The sequence below is a fragment of the Phoenix dactylifera genome, unplaced genomic scaffold, assembly GCF_009389715.1.
Source record: "Phoenix dactylifera cultivar Barhee BC4 unplaced genomic scaffold, palm_55x_up_171113_PBpolish2nd_filt_p 001168F, whole genome shotgun sequence".
NCBI classification, from domain to species: domain Eukaryota; kingdom Viridiplantae; phylum Streptophyta; class Magnoliopsida; order Arecales; family Arecaceae; genus Phoenix; species Phoenix dactylifera.
Window position 1 is genome coordinate 119155 of NW_024068507.1, and position 11329 is coordinate 130483.

The following is an 11329-nucleotide window of genomic DNA, read 5'->3' on the forward strand; positions in this document are numbered from 1 at the left end:
TTTGTCCATATTTTCCAATCTCAGAACCATTAATTCGCACACTCAAGGCAATGTCAAGATATATTTTATCCAAGGGGGTCAGTCCCTGAAAGAGTTAATTGGTTTACTCCCTTCAAAGCTTCAGCACATGCCATTGCTTCGAAGCACTGAACGGGGGTAAGCAAGCAGATTCGATAAGACTACACCACTAACTTGGATTAGAGTGATCTCATTAAAAAAAAAAGGGGGTCGAATCAACAAGGTTAGCACTTCGTGGATGCATATCAGCCACTCAATTGCAATTTAGCTGGGTTGTTTATCGCCTTCTTGAGCCCGGATCCTCTCCGGTGCACGGACTGTACTATAGGGTGCTGTATATTATTGCTTGATAAGTGCTATTAAAAAGTGTCATCTTCAGCACATGCCATTGCTTCGAAGCACTGAACGGGGGTAAGCAAGCAGATTCGATAAGACTACACCACTAACTTGGATTAGAGTGATCTCATTAAAAAAAAAAGGGGGTCGAATCAACAAGGTTAGCACTTCGTGGATGCATATCAGCCACTCAATTGCAATTTAGCTGGGTTGTTTATCGCCTTCTTGAGCCCGGATCCTCTCCGGTGCACGGACTGTACTATAGGGTGCTGTATATTATTGCTTGATAAGTGCTATTAAAAAGTGTCATACATGGCATGTTGCTGTTAACAATTGTTCTATCTTCTGATGACAGCTATCGAGTATTGTGTAGTACTCTACGGTGCAAAGCATTATAAAAAATTTTGAGTCGAGTTTCTTTCCAGAGATGTGGTTTGCTAAAGTACATATAAGTCCGGCAAGGATGCAAGCATGATAGATACTTGCTACCATGCTCATTCCTGCATGGGCCCTGGTTGCTAAAATACATATATATCTTCTCGAACTTAGGGAGTAAATTAATATTCTCTCTCTTGAACTACATGCCAGAGACATGCATCGGAAATCAGGACATAAATCCACAATTTGCTGCACTAATTGATGATAATGTTACCTTGGTCATAATAACACACTTCTTGCAAAGCAGCTCAAGGGCTAGTTCAGATTCTCTCCCTTCAATAAGTAAGAGCGTAGCTCTTCATTAGTTCCCAGTGAATCCATTCATCCAGTTGTGGATAAAAATGCTCTAGTAACTCAAAGATATTACTCAAGGATTCACTCAGCTGGTCTCTGAATGGTGCAAGACAACTGAGTAACTTTTCTAGAGGGATTTTTAGAGTCACCATAGCATCATTGCTCAAGGTGGATTCCAGCATTCACAGATGAGTGATACAAATAGGTCACAACATAAATTACAGGCGGGCTTCATCAGCTATTCAATCAACAGTCCTTACCCATATGTATGGATGGCTAGGGTAGAAACTGCCGAAGAATTGTACAACTAGTTCTTACATGGATTATAGTGGGACATAAGAGATAACATAGGATCGGAGCATGAGTTTGAGCTAAATACAGATGCATACTTAGGTTTTAGATAGGGCTGGCAATCAGATCAAATCAGATATATGATAAATAAAAAATATATCAATCTAAACTCCATATTTTTATTAAGCAGATCAAAAATTTAAATTTTTTGAATCCGATCATTTTATTAAACAGATAATCTGATGTGATCTACAATAAGTTGAATCATGTAAAATAAAATTGATCGAGTTTTAGGACGGTCAAGGTCAGGATCAGAAACGACATATATATATATATATATATATATATATATATATATATATACACAAACACGCCAACCCTTGCCACCCCAACGTGGATCAACCACCGGCATGCTGCCCTCCATCCCCACCAAGTTGCCTTGTCTTGCATGAGCACCCTTCCACTTTTCAAGCTACCTTCCCCCTGAAATAAGTACCCAATTCCCTCAAGCACTCACTTTAAGAAAACCCAACTCTCCTTTTAATCCTTATGTGTTTCCATGCCCACGTTCACCTTGCGTGCAAACCAATCCTCCTCTCGGCTCTGGTTTGTCCATGACGATCATATGCCCCCCCTGCTCTCTTGTCCCACCTCCATGCCCTTCTATATAACCCACCCTTCGGAGCCACTGCAAGGTGCCTAGAATATCAGGTCATCGTTAATTAGCTCGTTCCTGATCTAGGATCACCACCGCCATGGCCGAAACCCGGATGGACTCCATGGCCCGGCCGACGAAGGGCGGCAAGGGTTTCTCCAGGCGGTGCGCGTCGCTCGTCAAGGAGCAGCGTGCCAGGATCTACATCCTGCGCCGCTGCGCCACGATGCTGCTCTGCTGGTACATCCATGGAGATGACTCGCTAGAGTAGGGGTCTTGCATGGGGCATGTCATGGTCTCCAACTCTCTATACTATATATATATATATTATATATATATATATATATATATATATATATATATATATATATATATATATCCTTTTACGTGCTTTTCCTTCTGCCTGGCCAACAATGATAGCAGGCAGCTTAGTACAAACCCTATACCATGACCATGACATGGTTCTCCTGTGTCATCCTTAGCTTGTCTCATCTTTGGTCTCTCTCTCTTTTTACCCAGTTCCACGTTTGGTGGACTGGGTTTATGGATTTTGAGGAGGAGTAGGAGGAGGAGGAGGAGGTTTGCCGCAGCGGTGATGAGAAGATTGCAACATATATATTGGTTTTGCAAAGGAGGGCTGGTCTCCATGCATGTTGTTGTAGGAGGGCTAATTGAACACTTATCTGCATCCTTTCATTCTTATGTTTTGTTCTTTTTGGCCCCTGTGTTCTGACATGGAACGAAAGGCTTCCATGTTATCGCGACGCAAAGATGTGACTAAGTATACCTGAAGTCGTAGTGTATAAATTGAATCTGGCTACTATTACTCTCTGCTGTACTTGCTAGCAACTAATGAAATCCTCTCTCTCTCGAATCTCTATACATATATTCCTTACATCCTTGAGTTCCCGACTATATAGCAGATTAATTCGCAAGTTTCCTAATACAAGGATAGATTAATTGATGATGGTTATGATGATTAGTGGGTGCAAAAATTGCTCAAAGAGAAGTTGGTGTAACCTCGATGAGTCTTAACCATCAAACACAAGAAAAGAGCGCTAAAGATTTTCATACACTGAGACAAATTGGTTGCAATCAGTGTCTCTTCATTTTTTGCCATGAGTAATTGAATGGGCCTATGAGTGCTACTTCATTATGTAAACCAATGTTTTCTTATGTTATGAAGTGAGACAAAAATGGGGACAAATCTAAAAGAGAAGCTGGGAGAAGGCGACTGCAGAAGGGCATTTATTATTCATCAATGATGTCTAGTTTGTATTTAAGGAAGAATCCAAATGATTGGAATTTAACTAGAGCACGCATGAAATCCACATGCATGGACACATTCTACATTGGGATGTGGAGATTCTAAGATCAGTGCCAACCCAGCGTTGTTTGGTGATCCAGATATGCAATTAATCTGCTTACGTAAGTTATAGGATGAAACAATGAGGTACAGTTTGATAGCTAGCCTAGGACTGTCAAAGAACATAGTCCAAGAGAGATTTTTTTGTTTTTTTTCCCTTCCCAATCTATCTTGGTCAAGCCTGAAGTTTCTTATGGCCATTAATTGGCTAAGTGAACCCTAAGCACATGGCCAATTAGGATTTCGAGTGTCATTTATGTTCAAAGAGTGATAATAGTTTCATATTGGATAGGAAAAGAATCTTAATAGTGTTAATAGTGCTTATATATATATCCGTGGCTCATCCACCTACTAGTTTAAGCATTTATATTAATTGGACTTTAACATATGGTATTAGAGGTCATCACTGCCCCTCTTGTCCACTGATCTTTCAATGCTTTAAATTTTAAGCTACTTGTTGCCCTCTTTAGGTTTTGTCCCAAAAGATTTGTCCATCCTTAGGACATATATATATAAGAGGGGTATTAAGAAAATAGCAATAATCCCACATCAGATGGGGAAAGCATCCTAACCGTGCTTATATATATACTTATGGATCTATCTACCTATTAATTTGAGTTTTTGTGTTGCTTATATACTCATGGATCTATCTACCCATTAATTTAAGCTTTTATATTGAACCTTAATAATTTGAATGGAGTACTTGAAGGTTTTGTTGTCATATGTATAATAGGTTTCCCATTAGATCGGTTGCATGGTCTAATTGGGAGATTGTTTTTGGTTACGAAATAAATTTTGGGAGTTTTGTATATTTGATTGGATAGATAAGTTTGGTGGTTATTTTCGTTGGAAGGATAAGTTGAGAGGATAAATAGTGATTTTGCTTTCTGGATAAAATTGCCTTTCCACATTTGTAAAAATGGTTAAAAATGGTTTAAGTATGATGAAGTAAAGTTGAATGTGGGTGCAACCACCCATACTCCTCTTTTCTCCCTCACCTTATGAAATTACAGAATAGGGTATGATCATAATGCCTATATATTGTTTATTTAAAACTAACTAAGTATGACTATATATTGAAATGTGGTAGTATTATAAAGTCCATCATACACACTTCCAACTCATCCACTTCAAGAATACATACTTTCAGTGACAATAGAAGCTTCAATAAAAGTTAAAGTCTTGCCATCGAAAATTTTGGTGACAAGATTTTAGTCATCATGAAGCCATCACTAAAACTTTTATGACGACAAAATGACTGTCATCGGTAAAACTTCCAAGTTTATGCGGACAGCATTTTCATCCCAAAATATGCTTGTTTTAAGATAAGAAATCTTATGACCATAAGGTGTATGTATTATTATGTAAAATGTACACATATGTAGCTCGGTATCAAGAATGGCGATAAAAGTTTATAAATTGGTGACAATATATCTCATTATAAAGCTTATCAATAGTCACAACAAAAGTTGTCATAATATTTTTTTTTTTTTAAGGAGGCCTCCAACACTAGTGTAATGGCTATTCTATGGAATAAGGTCATGTCATCTGGCAAGGAATATTATTCCTCATTAGGCTACAAGCCTATCCCTTACCTCAATTTTGGTGTTTGTCAGGAATTCAATGGAATAAATGTCTAATTTCGTGAACATAATCCCTAGCAAATGCAGCCTAATTATCTATCTTTACTGGCCTTAGCTCATGCAACAGACCTTAGCTTAATGAGGCCTATCAAAACCTTAATTTACATTGAATATGGTATGGATGAATGGATCCCCACAAGCATTCTAAATTTTCCATGGTACTTCTTAGTTTAATACTCAAGTGTATTCATTGCTATAAGAGTCTCAAATCTATAGTCTGAAGATGTATAGCTGGAAAGAGATCTTTTTTTCTTTCTTATCACTCCATAGTGGTCATAGCAATAAGTTTTGTCACTTTTGGCCTAGTGATTGCATGTGACAAACACATATACAGGAAGATATGGATGAGATTGTCAACACAACGGGCGGGTTGAGAAGTGATTGGAGCTAAGAATTTACCCATATAATTACTTAAAAAACTAACTCTGAAACTTAACTAATATTAAATTGATTTTTTTTTAAAAGCATTAATCATAAAATATAAAACAAGTGTAAGATTAGTGTGGTCCTACTAAAACAGTTTTTGAAAAACAATATATAAAACATTACTAGCAATTGAATTCAGATATTCGAGAGAAGAATAGGAGACATGGAGACTTTTAGAAATACAATTTTAGTTATGGCCGCTCATATGTAAATTGCAACCTCTATGAGTTATGGTATGCTATATCGGTCTGAACCAGACGATACAAGACGTACTATACCGTATCGGTTCGATACCAGTATTCGGTACGGATGGCATACCGATACTATGCTAGTGTGGTACTGGTACGGAGTTTGGTATCGAGACGGCGGATCTTTCTATGAGTCTATCCATGATGACAACTAGTGGAGATTGTTTTAAAGGAAAATGTTATGCAAGAATGCAACACTGATGTGAGGGACAATATGTTAGGTATAGTGTTGTTGTAGCTGGGATACAGTTTACCAATTTCATATTATATAACATTTCATCGAAAAAAAGAAAAAAAAAGATTATATAACATGAATACTGATAAGTGTAGATTGATGTCAAAAATTTGCGAACACTCCAATAGCTTCGGGGTTGCACATAGGCCTTCCCATAATCCCATCATGCTCCATGATTCAGCTGGAACAGTGCTGCTCCAAGCTCAACCATCCAAAATGGCAGACCACTTAACAGGAAAGAACCTTGTCAGCTCAACAAAGATGCCAACTCTGAAGAGTACTGAAAAATGGATGAAGAATTGGATGGCCATGGTTGCAGAGTCAGAACAGGATAACATTTTTCCTTGGAGTCTGGAGACTCCTGAAGCGCACCATTGCCGAAAAGCCTGCCGAGATTTTTGCCGATTCCCACGAGAAGTCGTAGCTGGAAATAAATGGAAGTAGTTGGGAGGTCCTTGCCACGAGACCAGCCTTTCCTTCTTCGCATCCCCCATCCATTCCCGTCCTCCCCTGATCTGAAGGCAATAAATGGGATCTTTTCTGGGCCCCAACTTGCTGTCCCCTTGTTATAATAAAAAGATTCTTCCATGTCGCCTTGTAATAACTACTTACCCAGCAAAAGGACACGCGGATTGCACGATGGAATCAGTTGATGATGGCATCCGTCGGCTTATACTGTGGGTGAAGTCTGGGATATTTCATTCCTGGTGAATTTAAGAATGGTAAAATATAAGCCGATCCGCCAACGCGATCTATGTTCGACCAGCCATAAATAAATTTGAATTTGATCTAAATAGATTCAGGTCGTAAATAGATCGACCCGTTCAACCTGTTTATTAATTGGATCGGATACGGATTTTAAATGTCTGATCCGTTTAAACCGTTTAATCCGTTTAATTCGTTTAACTGTTGGGCAGGTTAAACAGGTCCAAACAGGTTAAACGGGTTAAACAGGTCTAAACAGGTCGAGTTGGGCAGGTTAAACGGTTGGGTTGGGCAGGTTAAACATGTCAGGTTGGGCAAACAGGTTAAACAGGTCGGGACGGGTTGGATAAACAGGTTAAACGGATCTGGTCGGGTTACCTATTTAATAAACAGGGCAGGTTCAGGTTGTAATTTCTGACATGTTTAATAAACAGATCAGATTCAGGTTTATGATTTTCTGATCCGACTTGCATGTGACCCGACCCATTTATAACCCGACCCGATTGCCACCTCTAGGTGAATTCCTTAAAGCTAGTGGCACCCCACCACAATTTTTAATTATGAAGAACGCAACAACTCAAGATCTCATCTGAAAAATTTTAGCAAAATAAAAATTAATGTAGAACTAAATATATATTTAATTTTAAATTTATTCAAATTTAATTATAAATATTATAATTGATTCACAATCAATTCCAATAAATTTGTATTACAGTGTCTCACAATCCGTATAAATCATAGACCGAATTTGCTCTGATATTATTTGTAATAATTTAAAATTTTGTCTTCAAAAAAGTAGTCAAAAAATATTATTTGAATTTCTTATTTCTATATAAGCATCTGAAACATACTTGCTCGCATGGATCCTCAAAGAAAGAACTGATAAAGGAGTTGAGATCACTCGGAAGATATTATGATCTCCTATATTTCAGATTATGTGTTTAGCCAAACAATATTCCAGACTACTTATCTGATATAGATTGTTTTCTTTGTGCTGGATCTGGAAGAGGATTGCCCCTAATTGTTGGGCGTCTAAGAATTCCATAAATCCCTTAAATATTGCGTGCATCATTTTAGCTGGCCATTTTGATGCATGACTTGCATCTGATGCATCTGTTCTCGTGTCACCCTATCTGCGTTCAATCATGGAGAAAGCTCTTGGCATGCAGCCTAGGTAACAGGCTCACTGTGTTTTACCAAAAAAAAAAAAACTCACTATATTTTTTATACATTAAGATACATACACATACTTGCCCAACCTGAACCATGGAATCATATGGTCAACAGCAACAAATATCTAATAAGAGAACAAAACCAATCACATAAATTGTCAAACTGATTGCCAAAATACAGAGTAATAAACAATAATGTATTTCGTAATAGACGAACAAAGCAGTTGTCTGGATCACCTCATTTTTTACTTGGCATAGTAGGAAGGTTAGCTTGACATCTGTTTAGATTTTTTTTTTGTATTGTTTATTTTTTTTTTTCTGATTTGGCAGATTGTACTTGCATTAGGATGATGTGGAATGCTGCTTTCATAAAAAAAAAAAAAGAAGAAAAAAAAAGAAGAAGAAAAGTGATGCCTAAGATAAAGGTGGGAAGCATTGATTCTCGCCAGATGACATTGTAAACAGTAAGATATAATATTAATAATGTAAACTGCATTAATTCTTAGAAATGAGTTCAGTAACATTTGGAATAAGAAAGAACAATGACACCCCAGCAAGTATTTGTGCCCTCCTCCCCATCAAATCAAGACAAATTTGTTTTTTTGATCTTAGAGCCCGTCCTCTCGCCCATTGCTGTTGCTGTTGCCGCTGGACCACAATAACCGACCATTTGACTGCGTGATAGAGCCAACACGACCGCCTCCTACTACGCCACCTTTCTCTCTTTTTCTCTTTCTCCTATCCGATCGTCCAATCTTTCCTTGGTGAGGTGACGGTGGCCCAGTGGGCGGTCTCTACGAGTGGCTCTCCATGCAGTCATTCCCAAGCCACAAAAATTCCTCCTCCTCCTCCTCCTCCGGCCAGAAAGACTTTTCTATTTTCCCACCGTTGGATCGTTTCTGATGCTGAAGGAGAAGAGCAAGACCAAAAAGAGAAGCACAAAAAAGGTAGAAGAAAGAAGAAGAAAGCACGAAGCGAAGTAAATGTAGTTGAGACCAAGTCGATCGAAGTGGTAGGCGGAGAAGAAGAAGAAGAAGAAGAAAACAGGCTATGTACAATAGATGGTTCACATTTAGTGAGATAAACCAAAACGGGACAGCCTCTCCTTTCTCCTCCCTCTCTCCTCGGGAAAACCGAATCGTCTCTGTTTGGAAGCTTTAGCAGCATTGCCTCACGGAACAAGCCACGGCCTGTGCCCAGTGCCTCAGCCTCGTCTTCACATGCTGAGGATTGTCTCCTGTTCCATTGCACCAAAACAACCACATCAATAATCTCTTACCCAATGCTTGGGCTGTTTGGGTTTCCCCACCTATTTCTGTTCCTTTTCTCGCCCTTATTTTTTTCTTAAATTTTTCTTCTTGTATCCATTCCATGTCTTCCGCCATTTAGTTAATTTTTTTTTAAAAAAATAATGTATAGTTGCATGTTGATGGAATAGAAATTTTTCAAATTATTTATGAGATTGTTTAACTTATTGAATAATTTAATAGATCTACATGCGGATTATTATCTTTCATAAATTTTTTTTATTTTTTATATTTTTTATATATTTTTATAAATAGTTTGTAATTTTTAGGCCGGACGGCTTTGCCTCCCTTTTCATTAAAAAAAAAAGAAAAATAAAAGGAAATAAAAGAGACTAATGCTCTACATGGGAAAGAATTGATACCCGGGTTGCAGATCTTCCAAGACTCGTTGGGGGACGAATGGGAGTGCTGGTGGGGCTCGAGGGGGCTGGCCGGGCCCGGGCTGCTGCAGAGCGTCGACGCGGAGGAGGTGGCGGTGGGAGTCGACGCCGGGCTCGGCGATGACCGGAGCTTGGGGTCTGAAAGCTGGCGGTTGACGGCGAAGTAAAGGTCGAGGGCCGGCAGCGTGTCGCAAAGATGATGACCCCCATCTTCCTCGTTAAAGCCAAACCCCAGCTCGATGGAACCCATAAGCTCGTCCCAGTCCTCGTCCGTCAGGCTCCTGACCCTCGCGCTCAGCCTCCTGCCATCACGGTCAATGGGCGACGACTCCTCGTCCCCTTCGCCTCCAATCATCCGCCTGCGGCGCAGGATCTGTCGCCTCCGCTTCTCCCACTTGGCCTCCCTCCTCGTCTCCCGCATCGACAGCTGCTTCGTCAGCAGCCTCTTCCGTCCGCCGCCGCCTCCGGCGATGCTGCTCGCCGTCCCCCACGTTACCGGGGGCTCCTCGGTCACCACCACTTCCTCCTCCTCTACCTCGCTCTCCGACGACGACGACGAGGACATGATCTGGTGCTCCCTAACGTTCTTCTTCATCTTTCTTTTTTCTTTTTCTTTTTATAATATTTTTCCTCTTCTCCTGCTTTCGTAGGGAAATCAAGCCTGAATGATTGGAGAAGCGGGAATGGCAGAGAGTCCTGGCAGCAGAGGGAGCATGGGGCGGCGGCCGCGCGCGATGACGACGGCCGCAGCCGGGGGGGGGGCGAAATGGAGAGGACTCCTGGGTTGGAGATTGGTGAAGAGGACTGGAAGGGAAGGGTTTTCTTGAAGGGGGGAAGGGGGTTGGTCTTGATTTGGTCAGCGAGAAGGATTTAAGGGGGCGGCTAAGGCGGGGGAGAAGCTAATAATAAAGAAAGGTGGCGTCCTTTACTCCGGGCTGCAATGCCCACCGCTCCTTCTCTTCGACGACGCAGGCTATATTTGAATCGTGACCGGCCACCGTCCTTAAATAGTTACAAGGGTGGGAAAGACGAGAAGGTTTGAGGAGCTAATATTGGGGTGGTGGAAATGGGAAAGAATGGGACGGGAATGATGGGATTCTCTCTCCCTCATTCTAAATTTAAATGAGGAATGCTAAAACTAACACCAAAGTTGGCAAGGAACAATAAAAATGGGGTGGTAACAACTATAAATCCAGGGTTAGCGTTTGTTTAGGTTGTTACATGATTAATTAGTGGGGTTTAGCATAAGCATGAGTAGAAAAACAGTAGAAAAATCATAAAAATTTTCTGCTAAGAACGGCTAAAAAAGCCATGGAAAAAATTCCTTAATAGCACCTGCTGCTTGTTGAGAAGATAAACTTAATTTAATGAATGACTTTTGAGAGGATTCATGAATATGTGAAGAGTCACCTTGAGAGTGGTGATTCATGTATATATATGCATTTAAGTGGTTCATATCTTTTGGGTTTTCTATGTGCATTTAAGTAGTTTATGTCTTTTGAATTTTCTATGTATATTTAAGTAGTTCATGTACTTGGGTTTATTCATGTACCTAGAAGTCCTATAAATACCATATAAGTCTTATGGTTTTATAAGCAAGGCAAGAGCCAAAGTGAATAGAAAAAATTTGAAATTCCTCTCTATCCTTTCCTCTCTAATTTCTCTTCCTATATTTCCAACACTGCTTATGTACAATTGTTAACATGCCTAAACTTTTTTTAGTAACCAGCCATACTTGATAGAAAGAAGTTTATTTTTCTAACATATGCATTTTCCTTTCCTATTTACGTATTGTTTGTTTCTGTCGAATTAAAA

General features: G+C 39.7%; 1 protein-coding gene across 1 annotated transcript; it reads right to left on the reverse strand.

Annotated features, from left to right (window-relative positions):
• Window positions 1-8299: 8299 nt before the first annotated feature.
• LOC120108093 lies at window positions 8300-11053 on the reverse strand. The gene is made up of 2 exons (XM_039121637.1): window positions 9497-11053; window positions 8300-9064 (listed from the first exon to the last, which is right to left on the reverse strand). The coding sequence occupies exons 1-2, from the start codon at window positions 10107-10109 to the stop codon at window positions 8985-8987; spliced, it is 693 nt and encodes a 230-aa protein (XP_038977565.1). The 5' UTR covers window positions 10110-11053; the 3' UTR covers window positions 8300-8984.
• Between the last annotated feature and the right edge of the window lie 276 nt (window positions 11054-11329).